This window comes from Aotus nancymaae, unplaced genomic scaffold, assembly GCF_030222135.1.
Source record: "Aotus nancymaae isolate 86718 unplaced genomic scaffold, 86718_ANA_hifiasm-v0.15.2.pri h1tg000057l, whole genome shotgun sequence".
NCBI classification, from domain to species: domain Eukaryota; kingdom Metazoa; phylum Chordata; class Mammalia; order Primates; family Aotidae; genus Aotus; species Aotus nancymaae.
The window spans coordinates 70,866,848-70,893,335 of record NW_026988471.1 but is presented as its reverse complement, the minus strand read 5'-3'; the positions used below and the strand labels follow the sequence as shown (position 1 = coordinate 70,893,335).

The 26,488-nt window shown below is 51.1% G+C and overlaps 1 protein-coding gene across 17 annotated transcripts in view; it reads right to left on the bottom strand.

Moving 5' to 3' along the window:
* The window catches only part of DYSF (dysferlin), a 235,298-nt gene that overhangs the window by 162,222 nt on the left and 46,588 nt on the right, over positions 1–26,488 (bottom strand). For 9 of the 17 annotated variants that reach the window (XM_012475624.3, XM_012475622.3, XM_012475629.3 and 6 more), the window contains 9 exons: positions 21,875–21,980; positions 12,778–12,892; positions 11,386–11,478; positions 10,804–11,015; positions 9,003–9,131; positions 8,538–8,600; positions 7,772–7,822; positions 5,111–5,141; positions 4,415–4,530 (listed from right to left, as the gene is read on the bottom strand). In XM_012475624.3, coding sequence (XP_012331047.2) covers positions 4,415–4,530; positions 5,111–5,141; positions 7,772–7,822; positions 8,538–8,600; positions 9,003–9,131; positions 10,804–11,015; positions 11,386–11,478; positions 12,778–12,892; positions 21,875–21,980 — 916 coding nt within the window. The remainder of the gene's footprint in view (positions 1–4,414; positions 4,531–5,110; positions 5,142–7,771; positions 7,823–8,537; positions 8,601–9,002; positions 9,132–10,803; positions 11,016–11,385; positions 11,479–12,777; positions 12,893–21,874; positions 21,981–26,488) is intronic. The other 8 variants (XM_012475626.3, XM_012475633.2, XM_012475631.3 and 5 more) reach the window with 1 other exon arrangement.

Sequence of the window (26,488 nt, the reverse complement as noted above, 5' to 3'; positions counted from 1 at the left end):
GACTTTCAGCGGAAGAATACAATCACATGTCCTGTATCTTGTGGTTGAAACAGTAATAATAAAAATCGCATCCCACATATATTGATGTGTATGCAATCTCTCATTTAATCCTCATAGCACCCGCCTTGAGTGGGTCTCAAACTTGGCTGCATATTAGAAACACCTGGAAGGGCCAGGCGTGGTAGCTCATGCCTGTAATCCCAGCACTCTGGGAGGCCGAGGAAGGCGGATCACCTGAGGTCAGGAGTTTGAGACCAGCTTGCTAACATGGGGAAACCCTATCTCTACCAAATAATACAAAAATTAGCTAGGCATGGTGGCGTGCACCTGTAGTCCCAGCTACTCAGAGGTTTAGGTGGGAGAATTGCTTGAACCTGGGAGGCGGAGGTTGCAGTGAGCCAAGATCACACCACCACACTCCAGCCTGGGCAACAGAGTGAGACCTCCATTAAAAAGAAAGAAAAGGAAAAGAAAGAGAAAGAAAGGACACACCTGGGGAGCCCAGGTTCATACCCTAGACCAATTAAAACAATTTCTGGGAGAAAGTGCCCATGCAGCAGTGGCTTTTAAAACTTCCCAGATGATTCCAATTGGCAAAGGAGGCTGAGAATCAGCATCTTCTAGACCACTGCCATGCATTCCAATTAAAATGCATGTTCTAGTTCAGCAGGTCTGGGGTGAGGCCCAAGATCCTGCATTTCAACAAGTGTCCAAGTGATGCCCATGCTGCTGGCCCACAGATGACGCTCTGGGCATAAGGTCCTAGACTGCCCCCACTTTACAGATAAGAAAGCTGAGGTTTAACACAGGCTGGAAGCAGAACCCATGTGCTTGGAGAGCACAGAGCAAGGGGGCTGGTAACTATACTGACTGGGGGTAGGGGAGTGGGTCAGAAAGGCTTCCCAGCTTAAGACTTGGACAACGAGCACCAGGTGGAGGCATCCAGACAAGGAGGTGACTCTTGCAGAGCCCCTTGCACAAGGGGGCGTTGGCAGCTGGAGGAACAGACGAAAGATCTGGTGGCTGCTCTTGGGCTAGTGAGCAGTGAAGGGACAGGAGAATAGCAAGGTCCCAACTCTTTGGACAGCTGCCTGGACTAGCCTCACCCCACTTCGCACTCAGTCACACTTGACATGTGGAAACCTCCTTCAGAATCCCTGCAGCAAAATGCTCAATCCCAGAATGCCCACATCACAGAAGTGCCCAAAGGGATGCATTCTGTGTTTATTCTCCTCAGCTCATATCAGAAGAAAACAATCATCTTTCAAGCGTCCATAAAAGTGTCTCTTCCTCTAGACAATAAGCACTGATTGAGCACCTACTGTGTACAAGACCTGCCCTACTAGGCAAGAGGGAAGATAAAAGATATCATATTTGCTATATTGTCCCCATCATCAAGAAACTGAATCTCAGTGATGAAGACAGACACTTAAGCTGATTAGACAACCAAAGGGCTGGGTGGTGCCCCAAGGAAAGACCAATACATTTTCCTGGAGGACGGGGCAAGCTTCAGGGAGGACGCAGCATCTGAACTGGGTCTGGAAGAACCAATTGGCTCTTGGTAGGCAAAGAGAGGGAAGGCATTCCAGCAGGGGAAGAGGCTGAAGAGGGATGGAACAGCATTCTGGAAAGTCACAGCATCTGGTGTGGCCACAACACGGGGCCCATGAAGATACATAATGGCAAGTGGGACTGGGAAATTAGGCTGAGGCCAAATGTCAAGGGCCTTGAATGTCATGCTAAGGATTTTGAATTCTATCCTAAACACAATGGGAAGTCACTGGATGTTTTGTAAGAGGAATTGCGCATAGTTCTACCTGGGTTTAAAAGTGATGACTGGTGATAAGGTGGGGATAGGTGGAGAAGTGTAACGTAAGAGGTTAGGAGACCTCAGAGGACACTTAGAAGGGAGTGGCAGAAACTGCTAGTTGTTCCCCCAAATCCAGTCTTTTCTGCCTCCTCTAACGAACCCTCAATTCTTAGCTGGACAGCATCAGGATGGACTTTATTTCCCAGGGTCCCTGGCAGTTAGATGTGACCCTGTGACTAGGTTCTGGTCAATGGAACCTGAGCATAAATGCGTACAACTTGCAGGCCATGCTTTTGAAGGAAGAGATGTGACCTCCATTGTCCTTTCCTCCCATTTCCCTGGCTGGAATACAGACATGGTGATGGGAACTGGAGCAACCTTCTTGGGCCATGTGATGGAGGCTGCAGAATGATCACAGGTGAGGGAAGACCAGGAGCCTGGGTCTCTGCAGAAGCCTGGGTCTGTGCCAGCTCTGGACTGTGGGGCTCACAAGAGAGAAATAAGCATCTGTCCTCTTGAATGCCTACTATTTGGGGCATCTTTGTTACCAGCTAAACCTATATTGTAATTCACGCAGAGACCCAAGTGAGAGAGAGTGGGAGACTGGCCTCAAACTCTGGTCTTGGGATGGGAAAAAGAAGCAGCGTGCACTGAGGTCTTCACACCAACAAGACCGGCCAACTGCTTGCATGGGGACTCAGGGGTAAAGAATGAAACTCTGGCCTCCGGTTTGGAGGACTAAGTGGATAACCATGCAATTTCCTAAGATGTCACCTAATACAGGATGTGGAACAGGTGTGGGGAGTGGGCAGCAAACCGTACCAGGCTTTGCTACAATAAGTTAGAAGGGCCTAAGGGACGTGTTAATGTGGCCTGATGACAAGGCAACTGAAACTGAGCGTCTGGAGCTCAGAAGATCCAGGCTGGAGAAGAGCAAGGTGTAAGTCTCAGGTGGTGTCTGAAAGAGACGGACTCCTCAACAGTGGGAGGCAGATACAGCAAAGGAACAGGGACGGGGACTGAACTGCAACATTGAATTCAAAGAACCTGCTGGAAAAGGAGCAGGGAGAATCGGGGAGTCATGAATGCTAAGTGGGGAGACAGTTTCAGGTAAGTCGTGGGCTCCAGAATTGAGTGCCGTGGCACAGTGGCGCAGACTAACAACAGAGGAGAGCTCCCAAGCTCTGGTAACGAGTGACCTTACACCAGTGGTTCCGGGGAGGGGAGACGGTGGGATTCCTGCTGAAGAGAAGAAGGAATGAGCAGCTGGTGAGGGAGTGGAGAAAAGGGGACGAGGTGCACCCTTTCAAGAAGCTGGTGATGACCAGCAGTAGGAGAAAGAGAAAATAGTAGTGGAGAGGAGGGGTGGGGAGAAATGGGCTAAGGAAGGGGTGTTTTAGGATTGGGGAACCTTGAGCCTGGTGCAGATCATGGAGCGGGACACAGGGGAGACAGGTGGGAGAAGAGGTCAGACAGAGGAGGCTAAAGACGACAGTGGAAGATGTGAGGTCACGGCCAAGGAGGTGGAGGGATGATGGAGCGGGAGGAGCGGAGGAAGGGAGGGAAGGCAGATGAAGATGGGGGGCGACTTTAGGACCACGGGAGCTCCCAGAGCTCTCACCACTCACCACTGTGCAGCTCTGCCTCTCCAAGGGAAGCTGAGGTTGGAGCTTAGGAAAAGTGAGAAAGTCTGGACACAGCCAGGAGAGATCAGGAGTAAGGAGATGAGGAGAATGAGATAAGGAGTAAACTACACCCGGGAAAAAAGGAGAGGCGGACAGCACCCGGGGCCCAGCTGAGTGGAGAGAGAGAAACCCACAGTCATCCAAGCAGCACGTCCAGGTGACCAAGGAGCCAGTGTGCAGTAAGGATGGAGGGCAGGACATGAAGCATGGCAGGAGACCCCAGGGGCCCTGTCCTCCTCTTCCTCCCTGCACAGTACCATCAGCCATGTTCAGGATGCCCTGGTACCTCACCCCTGACCTTCAGCACTCCTGGCTTGCCCCCGCCCAACACGTCCACCACCCTCCTGCCTCTCTTCTGCTTTGCACTACTGAGCACCATGAGGCAAGTGGCTCCACTACAAACAAAGCGTCCAACCCGGAGTGGCTGCTCTCATGCAGAAACCCTTTCACTAAATCTAACCCTTCATTCCTCTCCCACAATGGTGATTCCAAACCTTCCTCCTCTTCTCAGCCATACGAAGATGCCGATCCCTCCCCTGCTCTCAATACTTTTCTCATTCTTAGCACCTCCAACTTATAACATTACTGGCATGTAGAGATGGTCACGATACATGCTTAGGCAATGTAATTCAAGTCATAATATATACAAAATAATCTCACTGTTGCAAAAAGAAAAATATGTGTGTATATCCTTCCAGACGGACATGCAATAAGATAATACTAGCTCTCTTGGAGTGGTAGGATTATGAGTGATTCATTTTTTTATTAATACATTTCTACATCTTCCACATTTGTCATTAATTACCATGTATTAGTTTAAATCAGAAAAAAAAAAAATAGAGTTTTTGTTTGTGGTTTGGCGCCTCCGCACCAGGTGCTGCGTGGGAGACTGTAGGAAGACCCAGGGAAATATACTCACAGGCGCTTCGTCCCCAGGCCCCAGCACACAAAGGCTGGTTTTCAGGTAGCCTCTGGCCCCAGCAGAGAAGTCATCAGGGTCTGAGAGCAGCAGCCACTTCCTGAGATAGGCGTGCCCTAAGAGAGACAACATCCACTGGTGATCCCAGAATCAGAAGCCCCCAGCCTGTGGCCATGCCCAGGAGCCCAGGCTGGACTGCACAGGGGGGCTAAAGGACTCATCCACCGGCCCATGAGCACAGGACTCAGATTCTAGAATCAAAAGGTACTTTGAGTGTTCATGTGGTCAGAACCAGAAATATTAACAGAAACTCCTGTAAGAGGCTGGCAGAGCCAAACCCAAGGCCATTTTCTTCCCCTTCAGGAAGGAACCAGAACAGAATGGAAACCAGGGTGAGAGAAATCCTGGCTCATCACCCAAATGACCTGTCCCTGTCTGCTGTGAGCCCAGTGTCCAGTAATGGGGCCTTCCAGATCTATCCTCCCTGAACGGGCCAGTGGAGACACAGGCGATCGTGACACCCTCCCAAGGGCCTGTCTCGCATGGAGGATGAAGGACCTGCCTTCCCTCCCAAGATCAAACTCCTCCTCTAGATTCTAAAACCCCCAGGAGGGACAGTGAGGATCCCAAATGGGTGTCCCCAGTCAGCCTCCAGAACCGAAATACAAGGATACAGCCAAAGTGGTGAGAACTCACGGGGCTCTCTGTAAATGGTGCCCACGTCCATCTGCAATCGATGAGAGGAGACACAAATCAAACTCTTGCCGCCAAAGCATTAAAGTGTGGTGCATTATACGATTCCATTAAAAAACATGGTTTTGCAGAACATTGGGAAACATAGGGAAACATTCACCATCTGATACTACATGAAAAGAAAGTGAAATATATTTTGATCCCAGTTTGCTAAAGAATGCTTATGTACAAAAAAGAAAGAGGCAAAGAGGCTGGGCATGATGGCTCATGTCTGCAATCCCAGCACTTTGGGAAGTCAAGGCAGGCAGATCACTTGAGGTCAGGAGTTCAAGACCAGCCTGACCAACATGGTGAAACGCCCCCCATCTCTACTAAAAATACAAAAAAAAAAAAAAAAATTAGCAGGGTGTGGTGGCATGTGCCTGTAATTCCAGCTACGTGAAAAGCTGAGACAAGAGAATCGCTTGAACTCGGGAGGCGGAGGTTGCAGTTAGCCGAGATCATACCATTGCACTCCAGCCTGGCAACAAGAGCGAAAATCCATCTCAAAAAAAAAAAAAAGGAAAGGAAATTCAACACAATGGAACTATGTTATCCCTGCACGGTAGGTTTGGATGACTTTTATTTCATTTTTTATTCCTTCCTGTGTTTTACAATTTTCTATTAAAAATCCATAGAGTATTGGGATGAAGATAGTGGGGAAAGCTGCAGAGGGCAGGGTGGGGGAGGGTGGGCACGGAGTATCGGGAAACTGTGTACATTCTACTCAATTTTTGCTGTGAACCTAAAACAGCTCTAAAAAAAACATCTTTTTTAAATCATAGATTACTTTTATAATTAGATACAAATAAAATAATTTTTTGACTTAACTCTTCAGTTCTCAGAACAAGAATGTAAAGAGACTCAAAACATAATTAAGATTTAATTTGTTACAGAATGACTCAGGCTCCAGCCCATTCTTTTAAAAAATGCTTCTCCAGGTAAACAGACTTAGTTTTTTATCTTGTGACTTCTTCCCACAGGCAATGATTCGGGAAGATTTCGAAAACACAAAGAAATCTTAGCTGCTAATCTAGCCAACAGGTCCAACCCAGCAATTTTTTGTGTTTTTGATTTCGTTTTTTTGGTTCTTGTTTGTTTGTTTGTTTTTTGAGATGGAGTCTGCTCTGTCACCCAGGCTGGAGTGCAGTGGCACGATCTCAGCTCACTGCAACCTCTGCAGCCCAGGTTCAAGCAATTCTCCTGCCTCAGCCTCCCGAGTAGCTGAGATTACAGGCACGCGCCACCATACCCAGCTAATTTTCATGTTTTTAGTAGAGTCGGAGTTTCACCATGTTGGCCAGGGTGGTCTTGAACTCCTGACCTCAGTTGATCTGCCCGCCTTACCTTCCAAAGCGCTGAGATTACAGGCGTGAGTCACTGCACCCAGTCCCAGCAATTATTTATTGGGCAGAAGAAATAATTCTAAGGTAACTGTTATGACAACAGGCAGAATCAAGCCCCTTATTTTAAATTCATATTTAAAACACAAATTTAAAGAAGGGAGGCATGATATACTTGGATAGTGCGGAGAGGTTCAAATAAGCCTGTGCTCTTTCTTTCCTTTTGATAAATCCTTGGAATTTTCACAATGAGAAAATCAATAGGAATTACATTAAATTACATTAAAACACTATGCAGGTCTCCTTCAGTCTGCGCAATTACTAGTTACCTTTACTTTATGTAATCTGTTAAATCCACTGGTTCTTGGTTCTCAGAACAGGACTATTCACCTCTGGACTGTCTGGGACAAGTGAGGAGGCCTGGGGCAGGGTTCCCCTCTCTCCTCTGCCTCTCCATCCCCCAGGGATCCACATCTGAACCCCACTCCCAGCCCAGAGTGAGAGTGATGTCAGGGCAGAGAGCGCCGGTCTCACTGGCCCAAGATGGCCAGGATAAGGAGGGGGGCTGCCCGAACTCAGACCTCACACTGCCTGCCCCGAGGTGGGGGAACATCCAAATTACAAACTAGGGGCTTGGTTCTGCCTGTTGGAAATAAGGGAAGAACTGCCCTCCCCTCTCTTTTTGTCAGAACACTTACCTTAGAAAATGTGTAAATTTATTACACTTGCCCTGTCTCTTTGAAATGCATCTTTTTAAGAAGCTAGATAAGCTTTTTGTCAGCTTTAGTATACAAATGTCATAGTATACAAAAATCAATACAAGAGTTTGATTTTTGTTTGGTCTTCTGGATACAGTAAATTAGCTAACACAGATGGTCACCCCGATGACCGGGTGACTTTGGGATGAACTCGGTGTGAGTGGCTTCTCTTGAGAATGTGTGTAGTATGCAATGGGCTGGACCTGCCGGCTAAATTAGCGTGGGATTTCTTTCTGTCTTTGCAGCATCTTAGCAGATCATTGCCTGGGATGTGCATCTTGCTCCAGTTTAAGACCTCTTTGATGATAAAAAGTGCTTTCGTTCTCTTCCACCTTCGTGGAGAGGTTTTCTAGGGAGAAAGGAGTGCTGCGCAGAGGGTTTGGTGTTGTTTTTTTGAAGTTATGTTTTCCCAAAGCAGAGACACACAGGATCTCTGGAGTGCCAGCCCCTGCCCATGGTCTACAGAGGCTCCACCAACTGGGAGGAGTGAGACTTGACTGCTTTCATAGAAAAGAAACCATTACCCGGAACTCCCCGAGGAGAGCATCTGTCCTGAGAGAACGCGAGTCCACCACCTGCAGAGGAAGATCACCAGAAACTCACATTCACAGGGAGCACGTGGCCCACACTGCCAACCCAATAGCTCTTCCCTCCCACACAATAACTGCCAACACTTCACACTTACTCAGTTCCGGAGATCATTCTACGCAATGGTTAGCCCTCACAAGAACCTCATCAGTAGGTACTGCCATCCTCCCCATTCACGAATGAAACAGGGGCACAGAGACTTGCACAGAAACACACAATCCCTCCATGGCATAGACAGAGCTGGAATCTAGCCTACTGCCAGGGCCTACACTTTCAGCCACTAGGCTATGGTGCCTTTCAGAGGAGATGGGGGAAGAGCCAAGGCCCAGAGAAAGAGAATCTCGGTCAGAAGCAAGCACATTTTGTTTGGATAAACAAAATAAGCTGGGAACTTAAATGTTCATTGCAACAAGTGATTTAAGGACCCTGACCTGGCCCCCCGGGGGGTTGCTGAGCAGTGGGGTCTCCTGCAGCCACTGCCTCCCAGCTAAGCAGGCATTTCTGTGAGTTATTCCACATCATCCAGGTGTCAGGCTTTAACACACCTCCCTCTCACCTACATACTCACACACTCACCGACAGGCACACACACGCATGCACACTGATGTGCACACGTGCACACACACACACACACCCCGTGCACAGTGACACCTATGTGCATACATACAGCCCTCGGAGAACACTTGGACTGCTGAGACATACCGTGATAAAGATGGGCTCATCAAACAGCTCCGCGGGAGAGTCAAACAAGTTGAAGAAAAGAGTCTGTTGGTTCAGAGCAAAGGGAGACGTATCAGTGCCTGCTGACCCCTTGGGCCAGGGAGAGGGAGGACCACCCCCCCAAGCCTCCAAGCCTAGTAGTTGAGTCCCCTCAGAAAATGTGGATTGGGCTCAGCTCCGCTGACTGGACAAGTTCTGAGGTGTTCTACCCCTGGCCTCACAGACATGGTGATTTCAGGGTTGAGTGAGTGGCTGGCCCTAGAGGGTGACGGGGATGCAGGAGCCCTTTCTCCAGTGCCACAGATAACCTCCTTGGGGGCCAGCACATCTCCCCACCCAGGTCAGAGTCATATGTAAACACTCTTGAATGAATTGCCCAGTGTCTGCATTGGGCTTCCAGACTGGAAGGCCCACCAAGGTCTGGCCCTCATGGCCCGTGCCTCCCACCTCATTGAAGAGTGGGCTGTTTCCCTTGTGGATCCGAGTCCGTTTGGTCTGCCCTGCAGCGGTGACCTTGACCACAGGCTTGATGTTCACCCCCGGCAGCTGGCGCCCCTCGATCACCTGGATCCTGATCTAAAGTCAGGAGGGGAAAGAGTGGAGGAAGGGGGAAGGGTTAAGAACCACCCCCCATCCACCCCAAGAGTCAGAAATCTCAGGGACCATCTCACCACTGGCTTCTTGGGAAAAGTATTAAAAAGGAATTAGGAAGAGCATTATATGAACAATTATATTTTCCCACCAAGGGCCCTTGCATCTATACAATGCCGTAGCTCCACAGAAGAGCTGCCAGGCTGCCCCTTGTCAGCTACACACATGAAACCCCAGGGGCGGGCAGATACAGTCCCCATTCATGTCATTCAGCCATTGGCACAAGCCCCACTCGAGACCCACTGACACTGGCATTTTTCAGTGGCTTGAATATCTTTATTGACAATTCCCTGAGAGGTCGAACTTACACAGTGAAGTGACCCCAGAAATAGTCTTTATTCTTTATAAGATGCAATACTTTCTTACATTCCGAGAAACAAATTGAGAATTTTTGCCATTCAGCAGTAAGTAAATGAAGACTTCAAGAACATCATGCTTTCAAATACTAGGTAAGATATATTAAAATATGAAATTTTAAAATATTAAAGCAATTCTATGAAAAAAGATATTTACTGGCTCTACTTTTGAATCAACTGTTATTTATTGACCAAACATCTTTTTGTCAATTGCATGATATGGGAGGATATATTCTTAACAGCAATGGGAAGATAGATGAGTGATTTTTAGTCTTCTCATTTTAATGTATTTTCCAAGCTTTCTAAAATAAACATATGTTAGTTCCATAAAGAGAAAAAAGGCAAAATGAAGATGTTTGGGGAATCATAGTATGGGGGCTAGAATTTTGTCTCTTTGGGCAAACACAGCGGTTAGAGCTATGACTTCCACTTAAATTACCATGATTTAGAACAAAAATATTTTTGTGATTCGTTGCAGTTAGTATTATAGAGATTTAAGCTTCCTGCTTTTAACCTTAAAAGAAGTTGTAAAGAGTTAACTATCACTGTGTGACTGCATCAAAATAGAAAATTATTTTGAAAAGAAAAAAAAGATAAGCAAAGGACCAAAGTTACAAGGCAAATAAAATGGGATGGATTTTGGATAAAAATGTGTCAAAGTGTTTATTAATAGTTTTTATTCTGTAATGAGCTTGAACAAATTCAAATTCCACATGACTCTCAGAAAAATGCATGGCTGTATGCAGGGGATAGATATAGGGAAAAACAAGATGTTAGACAGAGCTGCTTTGATGTAGGGATCTTGTTAAAATGCAGATTCTTATAGAGCAGGTCTGGGTGGGGCCTGGAGACCCTGCATGTCTAACAAGTACCCAGGTGATGCGGAAGGTGCTGGACACAAGCCACACCTGAATAGCCAGGAGCTTGCTGGCTGGATACACCCTGGTTAGGAACACAGAGCAGAGGTGCAAAGACATGCTGCATCTCTGCAGTGACTTTTTTTTTTTTAAGCGCAAAACCACGGGGCTGGGCAAACTTATTCTGAGGATCCAAGATGTGAACTCCCTATTCAGCATCTGCCCAGGCCCAGGGACACTACAGATCCCCTCCCCCGACCCTCAGGAGGGCCCTGAGGATCCCACACACATCTTCCCCTGAAGCTGGACAAACCAGGCAGGTGCCTGGCACCAGCAGCCGACGGCTGAAGAGGAGCCTGGGGTCAGAGAAAGTCCATTCATTACCTGGAAGTCCTGCGGTTTGTCTGACAGCAGCTTTCTAGATGTAGGCGCACTTCGCTTTCTTTTGACCCCGGCGGGCTGGGGCGGAGGATGCGAAGGTGGTTTCCTCGGGGTGATGGGAGCCCCGGGGCCTGGAGTCCCACTTTGATCCAGGAATGGCTCTGCCTCATCTCCAGTGAGTCCCTGGTCCTCTGTGTCTTCCTCTCCTCCTGTGTCTAAGAGGAGAGGACCCTAATGAGGCCTGGGTCCCTCTGGCCCTGCCCCGAGGACCCAGCCCAGGGGGCAGAAGATCCAAAAGACAAGGGCACTAAGACCCACCCCCTCCTCCTCTCCCGCGCTCTCCCCATCAGTGAGCCAGGATGGATAAGGTAGAAAGAAGAGGAGCTTCCAGCAGCTGAAACTTGAGAGTAGTCAGTCCAGTTAGTCAACGGGAAGAAAAGAGAATGGCCCTAGCCCTCCCACCTGCCAAGTCCTGCAGGATGAGTCCTCTGCCACCTGGCCCCACTCCAGCGAGCTGACCATGGTGGCTAGTGAGACAGTTACAGGGAGGGTCTGGGGTCGGGACAGCTCTGGCCCGTGTCTCACCCGTGGGGGCTGGCCACTTCTTTCCAGAGTACCTCGTGTCCACGGTGCTGTCACTGAGCAGGGACCAAGTCTCGGCCCGGCTCTGTCCCCCGCCTGTCTTGTGGGCAGGGCATAACCCCAGGAGGGGAGGGAGGAGGTTGAGGTGAGAGAAACCAACCTACTGCACCTCCAGCCCCAACCCTGCCTTCCCCGCCCACCCCAGCCAGAAACAGCTCAGAAACAGCTGCCAAGCCCAGTGGGACCTGTCCCCTCTCACCACCTCCCAGGAGGGTCCAGGGGCCTCCCCTGATCGGCCTGCACCTAACTCTGTCACAGCCACTTCAACGCTGTCCCAGAGCATCCGGGCCCTCCACCACCAGGGGCACCTCTCCTTCCTCCCCTGAGCCCACTCCAGCTGCAAGCTCAGGATGACCAGTTTACTCCAGTCCAGGCTGATCTCCGGTCTCTAAGCTCGGACAGTGGTGAGCCCCAGTGAGACAGCTCTGCTCTGCCGACCTCACCACAGAGCCCTGCGCTGGGCTGGCCCCAGGACAGGCACAGGGCATACCCGAGACAGGGGCTCCTCAGGTTCTAATGCTGGGTTTGCCTCTAGCTCCCCTCACTAAGAGAAAAACTCTAGAGTCTTTCTCATGGGCAAGTGCCCACTGGCCTTTGTACATAGCTTCCTCCCAACCCCAGCAGGCTAGACCACATGGAGGCTCCCACGCCCGGGCCCACCACTGGTGAGCCAGCCACCCCAGGCTGGGTCCTCGCTTGACCAGCCTGGCAGAAGCATGTGAAGAGAGCTAAGACAGGCACAGCACTTAGCTAATTTAGTCTGCTCCCTTCACAAACAATCTATGGGTCCAGAGAGGGAGAGTAATCAGCCCAAAGTCACACAGTAACTCAGTGTCAAAGGCAGGACCGGAACCCTGAAGTTCAGCTCAGGGCTCTTTCAAGGAAAAAAAAAAAAAAGCTAGTGCTTTTGTCACACACCATTATTGAAGGCCTGCTGGGTGCCAGAGCAGGGAAGCATTTGGTTCCGGGGAGTCTGTGGGCCTCAGGTATCACCTGAGCCAGGCCCTGTCCCCACACACCCTTCTTGGAGCTGCACAGCTCAGAACACCCAGCCCAGGCTCAGCCCGTCCCCGGGCAGCTGGGGCTGGGAGGCCTCCTCACACTACTCCCAGCAGCAGCCGAGGGAGCGTGCCTGCTGCGCCTTCTTTCTGCACAACAGAAGGCAGCCCTCAGGACTTCCCACCCACTGCACCCTCTTCTCTCCAGGCCTGGGCAGCCCCAGCCTGGGGAAGGCAGCAAAGGCCAGGAAGCCTCCCTGCAGCCCCAGCCCCCAGGTTCAAGAACCACTGCCAGCCTTCTTCCCAGGGCCCAGCGAGGCCACTGTGAGCTACTCACCTGCCACTACATCCAGGTCAGGCAGAGTCGGGGAGGGCTCCAGAGGAGTGGGGGGCGGGAACATGGGCACAGCTCCAGGCAGCGGCGTGTAGGACACCTGCAGGACCAGCGAGGCCTGGAAAAGACGACACGTGGGGGACAGGTTAGTGCACTGGCCTCAGACCACTGCCCTCCAGCAGCTTCCCTGTTTCTGGCATCCCTCCACCAAGGAACATGGCTCTGGTAAAGGCCAGGTTTGCAGGGAGCTGTGGCAAAGCCACCCCCAGGGTCCCATCAACATAGTCAGGTGGCTCAGAGCACAGAATCTGGGGTCAGGTTCCAGCACTCAGGAGCTATGTGACCTTAGGCAAGATCTGTGACCTCCCCATGACTCAGTTTCCTCATCTGTAAAACTGGGGTTAGTCATAGCAATAGACCCTCCTCACAGGTCAAATGTAGAGTGGATTAGTTGACGCAGCACGTAGTGAGCATCTGCAAATGAATCAGGGCTCCACCCTCTCCTGCAGGGTTCTCCCACTCTCCACTCAGCCTGTCTAAAGGAAAATGTCCCTCTGGCTGCTCTGCTTAGTCAATGGCTCGCCCCTACTTCTCCAGGGGCAATGCAGCTTTGCTCAGCTTTGCTCAGGCCACAGCTCACACTGAGAGGGTCTCAGGGTGCTGCCAGCCTTGCGGAGCCCTCTTCCTTCCTGCCCCCCACCACGTCCTCAGCTGCCCCAGCTTGCAGCGGCTGGAGAGGAGAGGGACTGGTGACACCCCTCACGGACAAGGTCGGGTTGCCCATGTGCCCACCCCACCCCAACCCTCACTATGAACTTGGGAATGGCACGACCTCATCAGGCTCTGCAGCCTGGCTGCTCCCCGGCCTGTCCAGCCCTGCCCCAGCACCACAGGTTCAGCAAGCCTCCTAGGCAGCCATTCTCTCAAATTACAGCAACGGATACTCTAAGAAAGTGTGGGAAGCACAGAAAGCTTAAAGAGGAAAAATGCAAAAGAAAACCAATTGTCCAGAATTCCCTGACTCCGCATTCCAGCTCTCTCCAGTCTTTCAAACAAACAGTAGATAGGTCTGCTGTATGCAAAATGATTTTCTTTTACTGAATGTCAGGCAATAACTCTCCCCAGGTTTTGACAACCCCTTTATAAACATAATTTTTACTGAGGCATAATGTCCTTCTGAGTGGCTCTGGCATAGTTCACGTGACCTTTCTGCTGAATGACCTTAGGGATGTCAAGGGACTCCCAGAGCAAACTCAGTCCCGAGACATAAGTGCCTGAAGGCTCCTGACATACTCAGCTCTTGAGCTTGAACTCTCCAGACTGGAGCCTGAGGAGGGACAGCCACACTAAGGAAGAGCAGCACTGGTGGAAAACAGGGCTCAGAACACTGAGGAATGAGGTGAGAGCCCGCTCAGCATCCCAGGAGACCCAGGAGAAGGTTGGCAAATGCCACTGAGACCCTTGAATTCCCTTACCCAAGGCCTGGCCATAACCTGCCCTGCGGGTTCCTGAATCACCACCAGGTGTCGCCACTTGAGCAGCCAGTCCCCTCAGTTCCTGCAACCCGTGGAGGGGAAAAGAGCCTTCCCATCTGTGCAGACGCCCCACGAGACGCCCAGACTTCTTGAGATGCCAGTTCAGTAGGTCTAGGGTGGGCCTGGGCATTTACATTTTTCACAAATTTCCTAGGACTTTCTTCCACTTCAGCAAAAGGTAATTTGGGCTCTTTGGAGAAATAACTACTTCCAGGGCTAGGGCAGGGAAGATACAAGATGAGCCTGGACCGTCTTCTTGCACCAGAAAGGAAGGAAATGCTCAATGAATGAATGAATTATTTTTAAAAACACATCAAAAGAGGCTGGCTGCAGTGGTTCACGCCTGTAATCCCTTTGGGAGGCCAAGGCAGGCGGATCATGAGGTCGAGAGTTTAAGATCAGCCTGCCAACATGGTGAAACCCCTGTCACTACTAAAAATACAAAAATATTAGCCAGGCATGGTGGCATGCACCTGTAATCCCAGCTACTCAGGAGGCTGAGGCAGAAGAATCACTTGAACCCGGGAGGTGCAGGTTGCAATGAGTCAATCACACCACTGCACTCCAGCCTGGGCAACAGAGCAAGACTCCATCTCAAAAACATAAAATAACAAATAAATAACATAATGTAATGTGAAAACATGTCAAAAGGACACAGTAGCCAACTTTCAGGAGCTCCCACAGGCCAAATCTGGGACAATAGAAACATGAAAATACATAATGACAGTAACAGGTTAAACAATTGAATAAAATAGAAATACACAAATCCATATTGCAATGAAGAAATAGGAAAGGAAAAAGCTTTTTCTGACCACAAAATGCCAACTGATTAATGCAGGAAAAATAACAGAATATCACTATTTAGCAATCATCAAAGCAATAATAAATTCAACCAAGAAACAGCAGTCATGTTAAAACTGGGTATGGCCAGGTGCAGTGGCTCATGCCTGTAATCTCAGCAGTTTGAGAGGCTGAAACAGAAGGATTTCTTGAGCCCAGGAGTTCAAAACCAGCCTGGGCAACATAATGAGACCCTCATCTCTACAAAAAATAAAAAATTAGAAAGGCGTGGTGGCCCACACTTGTAGGCCCAGCTACTCAGGAGGCTGAGGTGGGAGAATCACTTGAGCCCCAGAGGTCAAGGCTGCAGTGATCCATGATTACACCACTGCAACAGAGGGAGACCGATCTCAAAACAAAAACAAAAACAACTCACGGAGGTTGGGTAGGGTGGCTCATGCCTGTAACCCCAGGACATTGGGAGGCTGAGGCAGCTGGATCATCTGAGGTAAGGAGTTCAACATCAGCCTGGCCAACATGGTGAAACCCTGTCTCTACAAAAATGCAAAAATTAGCCGGGCGTGGTGGCATGTCCCTGTAATCTCAGCTACTCGGGAGGCTGAGGTAGGAGAATTGCTTGAACTCAGGAGGCGGAGGCTGCAATGAGCCAAGATTGTGCCACTGCACTCCAGCCTGGGCAACAGAGTGAGACACTGTCTCAAAAAATATAAAAATAAAAATAATAAAATAGCAACTCATGGAACTCCTGGGTAAAGGTTAGATGCCAAAGAGGATATTACAGGGTCACAAAATTCTGACATGAGAAAGGGGAGTGGATGAATGATGAGCGGGACATCCGGCAAACGCTAGTGCAGTCACATGATCACAGTTAACAGTGTGGACACAAACGAATCACACTCATCCCACCTGATAGGGCACAAAGAGAGCCACACAGCGTCAGCTGCATCACACTCTCACCAAAGATGCACACCCTAAATCTAAACACAGGAAACATCAGACAGAACCAAAGTGGGGGACATACTACAAATAATTGGCCTGAATTTCAAAAAATATCCAGCTACAAGGTTATAAAAGTCGAAGAAAGACTGAGGAATTATTCCAAATGGAAGGAAACTGAAGAAACAAAACAACTCCATGCAACACGTGCACCTTCGCGGGATCCTTCTGCTACAAAGCACACTGCAGGGAAAATGGATGAGCCTTGAATGGGGTCTGGGGATTAGATGAATGTGCCCTGTCCATGTTAGTTTCACCCTTTGGAAGGCTGTGCTGTGGTTACATAGAAGAAAGTCCTTGGCCGGGCGCGATGGCTCACACCTGCAATCCCAGCACTTTGGGAGGCTGAGGTGGGTGGATCACGAGGTCAAGAGATCTAGACTATCCTAGTCAACATGATGAAACCCTGTCTCTACTAAAAATACAAAAATTAGCTGGGCGTGGTGGCACGCGCCTGTAGTCCTAGCTTCTTGGGAGGTTGAGGCAGGAGAATTGCTTGAACCCAGGAGGCGGAGGTTGCAGTGAGTCAGGATCGCACCACTGCACTCCAGCCTGGGCAACAAGAGCGAAACTACATCTCAAAAAAACAAAAAAGAAAGAAAGAGAGTCCTTAACTGGAGAATAGGACACTAAAGTTCAGACGGTGGGCCAGGAGTTTGACACCTTAATGTGAAATGGCTCAGGGCAAAATACTCTTTGTACCATACTTGGCAACTTTTTTTTATTAGACGGAGTCTCTCTGTAGCCCAGGCTGGAATACAGTGGTGCAATCTCGGCTCACTGCAACCTCTGCTTCCCGGGTCCCAGTTCAGGCAATTCTCTTGCCTCAGCCTCCTGAGTAGCTAGGACTGCAGGTACGCACCACCGTGGCCAGCTAATTTTTGCATTTTTAGTAGAGACAGGGTTTCACCATATTGGCCAGGCTGGTCTTGAACTCCTGACCTTGTGATCCGCCCACCTCAGCCTCCCAAAGTGCTGGGATTACAGGCATGAGCCACCATGCCCGGCCTGGCAACTTTTGTCTAATTCTTAAATATTTCAAAATAAAAGGTTTTAAAAATATGCTTCTTTTTAGGAATAGCCACAGGAATCTCCTTAGACAGAGACAAATAAAGCCCCCGCCCATCCATGCTGACTCTGGCCCTCCAAGAGTAGCATGAGGTCAGGACCAGCTACATAACATGCAGGCCCAGCGCAAAATGAAAGTACAGAGCCCCTTATTCCAAAATAAAAAATTATCTGGGCACGGTAGCACACGCTTGTAGTCCCAGCTACCTAGGAGGCTGAGGCGGGAGGATCACTTGAGTCTACTTGAGCCCAGGAGGTCAAGGATGCAATGAGCCCTAAGAATTTCAAGATGGAAACAGTAGAGAATGAAGCCAAGCACGAGGCCCTTGTGAGTGCAGTGCTCCGTGCAATGACCCCAGAGGCCAGGCCTGTGTGAGGTGTGTGTTTGATTTGGCCTGAGTTGGGCCCACATCTGAAAGACGGGGAGTGATGTCTGGCCTGACCTGTTCATTCATTAACTCACGTATCCATTACCTCCATGAGTGTGTGTGTGTGTGTGTGTGTGTATGTGTGCACATGCACTTGCATGTGCGTGTGCCAGTGTGTTGGGCATCTGCCAGGACCAAACACACTGTTCAAGATTCCGGGGACACTTCCACAAATAAGGCAAAGGCCCCTGCCCCCATGGAGCTGATGTCTTGGCAAAGAAGACAGATAATAAACAATACACAAAATAAATACATAAAGTACAGAGCATGTTAGAAAGAAAAGAAAAAGTAAACCAGAGCAAGAAGGATCAGGGGAATGAGAGGGTTTCAGGTTGTAGTGTTAAATCAAGCGGTCTGAGTGGACCCCAGTGAGGTGAGGAGAGTTCAGCAAAAACTTGAAGAGGCCACACCTGGGCTGCCCTTGGGCCTCTGACCTTGGAATCAGATCCCGTGGAAGAGCACCTCTTCCTGTTTCTAGGGGCTCACCCTGCTGTCCACTCACTGCACACCACCTGGGGGCTTCTATACACCATCTCCGTGAGAGGGGCTGCCGGATTGTAACTGCTCCCCACCATGCCCAGTGACAGCTCCTCAGCATGGGGACTTAGGGGCAGCCCTCAGCAAGATGCAGACAGGAGCAGCCCTCTCCAGAGAGAGGGCTTCAGAGACCACTTAGGCAGCCCCTCCTGGGGTTTCCTGAGCATCTGGTGTTTCTACACCGACAGTTCCACACCAACCTCCTGAAGAACTGGCACCATCCTGGTGGCCCGGGCCACCTTCTAGCTGCCCATCAGGGAGCCACAGGGATATCCCTGCAGATCCAGAGGCTCTGGAGCTCAGGGTCTAGAACAGACCTCAGCACCGGGAAGGGGCCCCAGAGACCACAGCTTCTGGTGGTGAATACCGAAGGTCTTTGGCTCTGCTGAGGCTCTTAAGGGAAAGTGGGCATGTCTGTGGGATCTACCCAGGACTAGGACCTTGTACCCTCACCATGACATCACAGCTCAGCCCCTGTCTCCTTCTCTAGACAAACAGAGCTGAGATTTTCTTTCTGGAGGATGTATATGAGCCCTGTGATCTCCCAGACCACACAACCCAGGCCTAGAGCTCCCAGTGGGACCTTCCTCAAGGTCCTCCACATCACAGGACCCCCCCGAGAGCCCAGGTTCTCAGCTCTCCAGCCCAGTAGCACTGCAGGGTTCTCCCCCAACAAGGCCATTGTCTCAATTGCGTGTCCACCAAACATGCTGCCCTGGAGTGGGGTAACCTCGTCGCCCTCATCTGCTGCCTCGGGGCCCACAGTCAACAAGATCAGCAGAACTTGAGGCTCCCATCTGGCCCCAGACTAAGAGGGCACAGGAAACTGAAGGTGAGGACAGGGAATGACTTCCTCAGACCCTCCCTGGCTGTAACCCTCCTCCAGGTTATGTGGCCAGGCTCTGGGGTCCTTCGCCCACCCTGCTGTGCCCACCCATTGTGTGCCTCCTACCTCCTCGACCAGCACTGAGCACATCAAAACCAAAGCCCAGACCAGCCCACTCTCACCTCGCCTGACACATGTCCCCGTGGATAGGCCCGGCCTGATGTGTTCCTGGCCCTCACTGACCTCTCCCTCGGACAACCTCCAGAGGCAGGCAGAGGGTAGCTGTGGCCCTGAGCTGATACAGGGTTGGTGGGCAGGAGCTCCACACCCTTAAAGACAGCTCAGGTACTCACCGAGCACTGTCCTGCCCGCCTCGGGTCCCTGCTCCCAGCACACAGTGCCCTCCTGGCTCCCTGACCCGCACATCATCGGGCTTTGTGGGCTCCTGTCCTCCTCTGTGATCCGACTCTGGCCTTACGGCCTGGGTGATGCCTACTGAGCGTTCGCCATGTGTCCACACCTTCATGAGTGAGCTACTCTTAAAATACATCTGGAAGGATGCTGCTTCTTTCCTCTGTGTGTGTCCTAAATCCTCAAGGCCTGGGGGTTCCTCCAGGACAGGGGAGTGTCTTCTCCATCAACCTAGCAGCTGTCAGAGGGTAGATCTGGCATCTTCCACGGCATACAGCCCAGCCTGCCATATCTGAAGGGACCCGGGTGAGAACACTGAGCAAAAGGCGAATGGAGTGCACAGCCGGCCTGCGGCAGGTCTCCCAGCCTCTCCACGCCGCTCAGTCGGCCAGGCCTCCCTAAGGATCCCACAGGCCCTGTACGCACTCCCATCACCCCATCAGCAGTTTCCTTTGGCTTTTAGAGGCAATTGAGCTACCGTGAAATGGGGGGGCCCAGCATGCTCTGCTGATTTGGCTTGGCTCAGAAATGAGGTCTCACTGAGTGACCAGCGAGAACCCTGAATGTTATTGGCTCTCTGTCCCTGCCAAGCACACCCCCAGTTATCCGTGCCTTGCACTACCATGCAACTAGCCCAGGTCCCAGGCAGGAAGCCCCAGCCCAAAGCGTCGTATGACCTGTCTGGGGCTGCGCTGTGACTTTAATGCCATCACATGGACTAGAATCTGGTCCTAGACTCTGAACAGGTAAGGACTGTCTCCTGGGCAGCAGAGAGGAGGCTCTCCCACCCCATTCCCAGCCCAAGCTCAGCTAGTGGGGCTCAACCCAGCAGGATCCAGCACTTCTCACGCATCTGCCACCTCCTGGATCTCACACACCCTTCTTGGAGACATGGTTGGTGAAGGAATGTAAAGTTCTGCAGACAGCCAGGAATCCCCGGCCAGGGAAGAGAAGGCAGCAGGCTCCCAGCTGGGAAGCGTGAAGCCCAGACAGTATGGGAACAAAGATCAGGAGGAAGTGAAGTGAGGCATGCAGGGATGGCCCCAGCCTGGCACGGCCCCATGAACAGGGACCAGCTACAGAAAGCTCTGGCTTGGGGCTGGACTTTGAGGCTGGAGGGGACCAAAGGGCAGGAAACGCCAGAGCTGGAAGTGAGAGCCAAGCCTGACCCCAAGGCCCTCTCTCACCAGCTGCCTTGACTGACACCTGTCATCCCTCCATTTGTGTTCTGTGCCTCGAGGGTTGGGTCTGAGCCTCCTCGGGAACCCTGAAAGGGTAGTTCCGGAACTCCTTGGAGTCCTCCTTGACCACAGGGAGTGTTAAGAGACTGGAGGGCCCGAAAGGAGAATGAGAGAGGACTCGGAGTGACAGAGACAGTCTTGGTGAATACTGTTCTAGACCAGAACGTTCTGCCAGTCAGTCCAGAGGGATGGACTCTGCTGGAAAGTGGCATCTCCTACGAAGGGAGCAGCCCAGCCATCCCCAGCCTAAGATGCCCAGGGAGCAAAGTCCAGCACCATGAGGGCGGCAGACTGGGAGTTCAGTGAACCGGGAGTCCAGCCACGGCCCTTCCACCAGAGGGTCTGGGATGAGCTCCGGGTTTGGGCCCCCATGGGGACAGCCACTGACTATGCGGTTCCAGTGATTCCTTTTCCCTAGGTCTCAGCATCCAGTCTCGTTCCACTCAGAGCTCTGCCCAGACCGGCCACTTCCTGACTCAACCAGCCAGCCAGGAGCCCCGGCCTCACACACCCACCCCAGGGCAGTGCAGCCGCCCTGCCTGAGAGAAGTCAGGGCCCAATCCCCTAGGCCTCACGGGGAGGAAGTAGTTCCAATCTTTGGATCCTGGTAGATCCTGGGAGGCGGGGCTGACCCACAGGGAAGGTCAGGAATTCTATTAGGAAGAGAGAACCCAGCAGGGTATATTTAGCTCACTAAAAATAGCAGGCAGAGAGGAGGGCTGGGAATTGTCTGCTCGGACTGGGGGAGCACTGAGAAGGCCAGGGGAGGGGCAGGAAGAATGGAGGAAAAGGAAGAGGGTCGCGGTGGGCAGGGGAGAGGCCTGTTTCCCTCCCTCCCTCATGCTCTGTGACCCAGATGGCTCAGAGATTCTGAATCTGGAGAAGAGGGCTGAGTGGTGAGGGAGGAAGGGAAGTCTGCCAGGGAGACTAGAGGGGTTATAGCCAAGGCTGACCAGGAAACAGGGAACAGGAGGTGGCCAGGCCAGACAGTTAGGACCAGACCAAGGAGCGGGCCAAGCTGCTTCGAGACAAGGCTGACTTGAGCCCTGCAGACAGGGTCAGGACTCTCTCTGCCCTTCCCATCTCCCTGAGTCCAGGGCCCCTCCAGACACTGCAAGCTCTGATCAGGGAGAGCCAGGCCTGCTTCCTGGGAGCTGAAGTCAGACACTTATCTGGGGTCTGAATGGCAAAGTCCAAAGAGAAAGCCACCAGGCAATGCCTCAGACCATAACCTGGCAGAGGCTGATGGGCACTTACCCCCGTGGGCTGCTTCTTGGTGTCCAGCAGGGGGGCATTGAAGCTAGCGGACAGACTAGGGGTGGCGAGGACCTCCCGGAGTGGGACCTTGGCTTCCCCCAGGAACCTGAAAGAGAAGTTGAATGTAGAAAACTAGCTTAATGCACCCTGGCTCCTCTGCCAGACCCCTCACTGCCACCACTCAGACAAAGCTGGTCTGCCTAGACCCCACGATCACCTGGCACCCCACAAGGGCTCCCCTGCACCCCCACACCCAGTCAGCACCATGCACCATCCCTGGAAGGCCTGGCCTCTGGGGAAATACTTGAGCATGGGAAGGGATAAGAGACACCTTTCTTTCCCCAAGGTCCACCTTGACCCCTTCCTGCCCCTCTCCAGAGGCCCAGCTACGCCTCCCCAGAGATGAAGGGTTATCTTCCCATGAGCGCTTGACAGCCCACCAGGTCCGCATCTCATCACCCCCACACTGCCCCTGAGCCCCAGCAGCCCACACAACCCATGCCTACACAGGCTGTCTGTATTGGAATCCCAGGGCTCAGCAAGCAGTGATTGTACATGAAAAGCAAAGAAACCTTTCTGTCTTCAGGGACAGGGAGAAAAGGATATTGGGGCAGGGGAAACAGGCCCCAGTCCTCAGAGGCCCTGGACGGTCCACACCACACACGCCAGAGGCTGCATTTCTGACTGACAGGAGGGGCAGGGCACATGGATGGCTATTAGGAAAGAGTGGGTCAGCAGCATGGTGGTCGGCACACACGCCCTTCAAAGAGTGCAGAGGAAGCTATGAGACGGGCTCGCCGAGTGGTCTGCCCCTCTGTAGAGGCAGCAGGAAACCAGGAGCAGCGAGCGGTCTGCGTCCATTGCAACGTGTCGCCTGGTGTCTATGTGACTTCTGCTTGCCTCCCTGGGAACTGGACTTACCCTGCACATTACCATCAGGGCACATGGCCATGTTAGGCTGGCGAACAGCCACAGGTGTGCTTCTTAACTGCTTTTCCCTGATGGATGAACAGCACACCTGACATCTGGGATCTCTTTTCTGGTCTCTGCAAACACTGATTGGAATCTAGATTTTTATGACCCTATGAAATAAAACTGCAATCTCAACCTAACTAGGTGATTTTTAAAACTGACTACTCACGCTGAGGTGCTACTTCACATCCACTAGGATGGCTGTGATACACACACACACACACACACACACTCTCTCTCTCTTGCGCACAGAGAAAAATCACAAGTGTTGGCCAGGATATGGAGAAAATGGAATGTTTGTGCGAGGCGGGTATGGATGTAAAATTGTGTGGCCACTGTGGGAAACAGCATGTCAGTTACTCAAAAAATTAAACATAGAATTATCATATGATCTAGCAATTCTACTTCTGGATCTATATCCCAAAATAATGGAAATCAGGGACCTAGATATTCGCACACCTGTGTTCATAACAGTATTATTCACAATAGCCAAGAGGTGTAAGCAAAGCAAGTTTCTATCAACAGAGGAGCAGATAAACAAGATGTGGTCCATCCACACAATGGAATAGTATTCAGTCTCAGAAGATCCTGGCACATGCTACAACACAGATGAACCTTGGAGATATTCTGCAAAGTGAAGTCAGCCAGTCACACAAAGACAAATATTTATGATTCCACTTATATGAGGTAGCTAGAGTAGTCAAATCCATAGAAAGTAGAATGGTGGCTGCTATCAGCTGCAGGGAGAAGAAAGTGAGGATTTATTATTGAACAGACACAGAGTTTCAGTTTTAGATGAGAAAACGTTCTGGAGGCGGACAGTGGAATGACTGATGTCATGAATGCACGTAACACCACTGAACTATGCTCACAAATGGTTAAAATGGTAGCTTTTATGTCTATTCATCATAATAAAAGATTAAAATGAAAACCTAGCTGCTCATTTAAGCTTCTCAACAATGAAAAATCTCTTTTTCCAAACTTCTTGAAAGCAGCAGACTCTGTAGCCTTGCACGTGCCCTTGCTAGCAAGGCAGTAAATGTAATATATGCTCAAGGTCAACTTTTCTAATGCTTCCTGAAAGTAGTAGATAGAGGGGGAGAGAGATTTACTAATATTCATTCCAGGGTTCCAACTCCCCACAATGCTAGGAGCCATATTTTCTAGAATGTAAACTCATTTGTGTTCCATTCCTTCACAGCGTGGAGCAGGGTTTTTTTGGTTGTTTGTTTGTTTGTTTGTTTGTTTGTTTGTTTGTTTTGAGACAGAGTTTCACTCTTGTTACCCAGGCTGGAGTGCAATGGCGCAATCTCGGTTCACCGCAACCTCCTCCTCCTGGGTTCAGGCAATTCTCCTGCCTCAGCCTCCTGAGTAGCTGGGATTACAGGCATGCGCCACCATGCCCAGCTAATTTTTTGTATTTTTAGTAGAGATGGGGTTTCACCATGTTGACCAGGATGGTCTCGATCTCTTGACCTCGTGATCCACCCGCCTCGGCCTCCCAAAGTGCTGGGATTACAGGTGTGAGCCACCGCGCCCGGCCCTGGAGCAGGTTTTTTACCATCACTTAATAAGTTGGGGTCCTGGAGTGTCTCCATCCTAGGGGCTGGTACCAGGAGGCCCCTGTCAGCATGTTGACTGAATTGTCCTCAGGACCCAGGCAATGTCAAAAAGACCAGACTGTAGGTATAGAGGACACGTGAGTCCATACGACATCAGAGACCAGAGTCACCCTGTCCGTCATGAGAAAACTGGGGTGGCAGAAGAGAGTGACTTGCTCAAGCAGGAGGATGGCTGAGCCAGCCCCAGGACCCAAGTCTCTAGGTTCCCTGTGCAATCCCCTAGAGCACTGGGGCTTCTCTCCTTGGGGACTGGGAGGCAGGGCCCAAGAAGGCCTCATGGACCAGAGAGCTGCACATGGCAGCTGAAGCTCCAGTTTGGGAGCCCTTAGGACTGAGCAGAGCAGAATAGCAGCCAGGTCATAGGGTGCTGAGAAAAGCCAGACCTCTGCCTCCCTTGTGGTTGTCCAGCCCTCCCAGCCCAGGGAGAATTCCCGGAAGTGGATCAAGGAACAATGGAGGGAAATGCAGAAGGAAGCAATGCCCCCACCCCTGCCAGCCTGGGGTGCCTCTGGGATACCCAAGAGACAGCAGCCAGGATTGACTGCTTGTTATTTCCTCCATGAAACACCTTTTGGCGCCATGAAATGCACCCTCCCAACCCCTGCTATAGGCCTGAGGGTGAGTCCCTCCAAGGAAGGTGGCTTCCCCAGCCCCCAATCCTGTAGGAGGAAATGCTGGAAATAGCAGGGCAGGCTGCCCCTCCCAAAGCATAAGGAGCAGGCTGTGGTAGTCAAGTTCACAAGAGTCAGGGAAATTCAGAGCCTCCCAGGAAGTATTGCTCAGGGCGGAGAGGTTGGGGGGGACACAGAAGAGGGACTCCCTGGGAGACTAAAGGGATCTGAGGCTTGGTCACAGAAAACCCAGAGGCCAGTTGCCATTCATCCATTCATTTCACAGAGGATGAAGGAGCTGTGGCTTTATCCAGGGGCCTCCAGGTCTGGGGCCCTTGAGGAGGCCCACCCCATCTGGAGTCAGACTGAGGCACAGGCTCCCAGGCCAGGTGCCCTCTGCTCATCAGGGATGCTGCACACTCAGTGGGCACCAACCAGTGGCCTGACAAGTGGCAGACAGGATTCCAGTGGGTCAGATGAGGCAAGGAGGGGGTCAGGGGTCCTACACAGGGCCTGCTCTGAGTGTGTGCAGAGCCTGCAGGGGGAGAAATGACACCCGTGGGCCCTGGCCACACCCCCGGCAGCCCACATGCAGGAAAACGCCACAGGAGCTCCCAGCCTCCTCAGGCCCCTTGGCCAGCTGTGTTCTGGAGCCATGGGAATGTGGGGGCTGGAGAAGTGTGGGGACTGAAAGAGCCGCTGCCATCCCAAAGAAAGAGAAGGCAGAACTGGCACGGGCGAGGGAGGGAGAAGCCAAGGCAGCTTGTGGCCCGACAGGGAACACGCTTTTCCTCCATAGAAAAAGAACTAGGTCTCAACCTCACCATCCCGGGGTGCTCCTACTGCCCTATGACAAAAGGGAAGGAGGGATGGGTGGCCCCCAAACCCTAGCCTTAGGCAGTATGTGGGAGGGTGGGAATCACGGTGGCCAAGTCAATTTATTTTAATGAAGCATGAAGAAATCAAAACAATTTTATTTTAAAACATTGGGTCTTATTACGTCATTGTAAGAACGAAATACAGGAGGCAATTCCAATGTCCATCACGGACAACAGCTAAGTCAAGTCAGTACATTCATGCAGTGGAACACTAGACAGCTACACAAATAATGGGGAGTTAGTCACTTACGTGGAAAATCTTCAAGACACACTGTTAAGTGATAAAACAAAGTGCAAAAGAGTGTGTATAATACTTGCTGCATATAAAAGAGGAAAGTTCGAATCTATATGGGTGATTAAGCAATAACAAGATCTCTGGAATGATCCATAAGAAACTAAGAAGAGGGGATACCTGTTGGGGAACAGCAAGAACCGGGCAGATCAGGGACAAAGAGGCCAGGGAGAATTTTCACTGCATTTTTAAATATAGTTTCTGTTTTTATAACTCCTTAAAGTTTTTACCAATGTAAA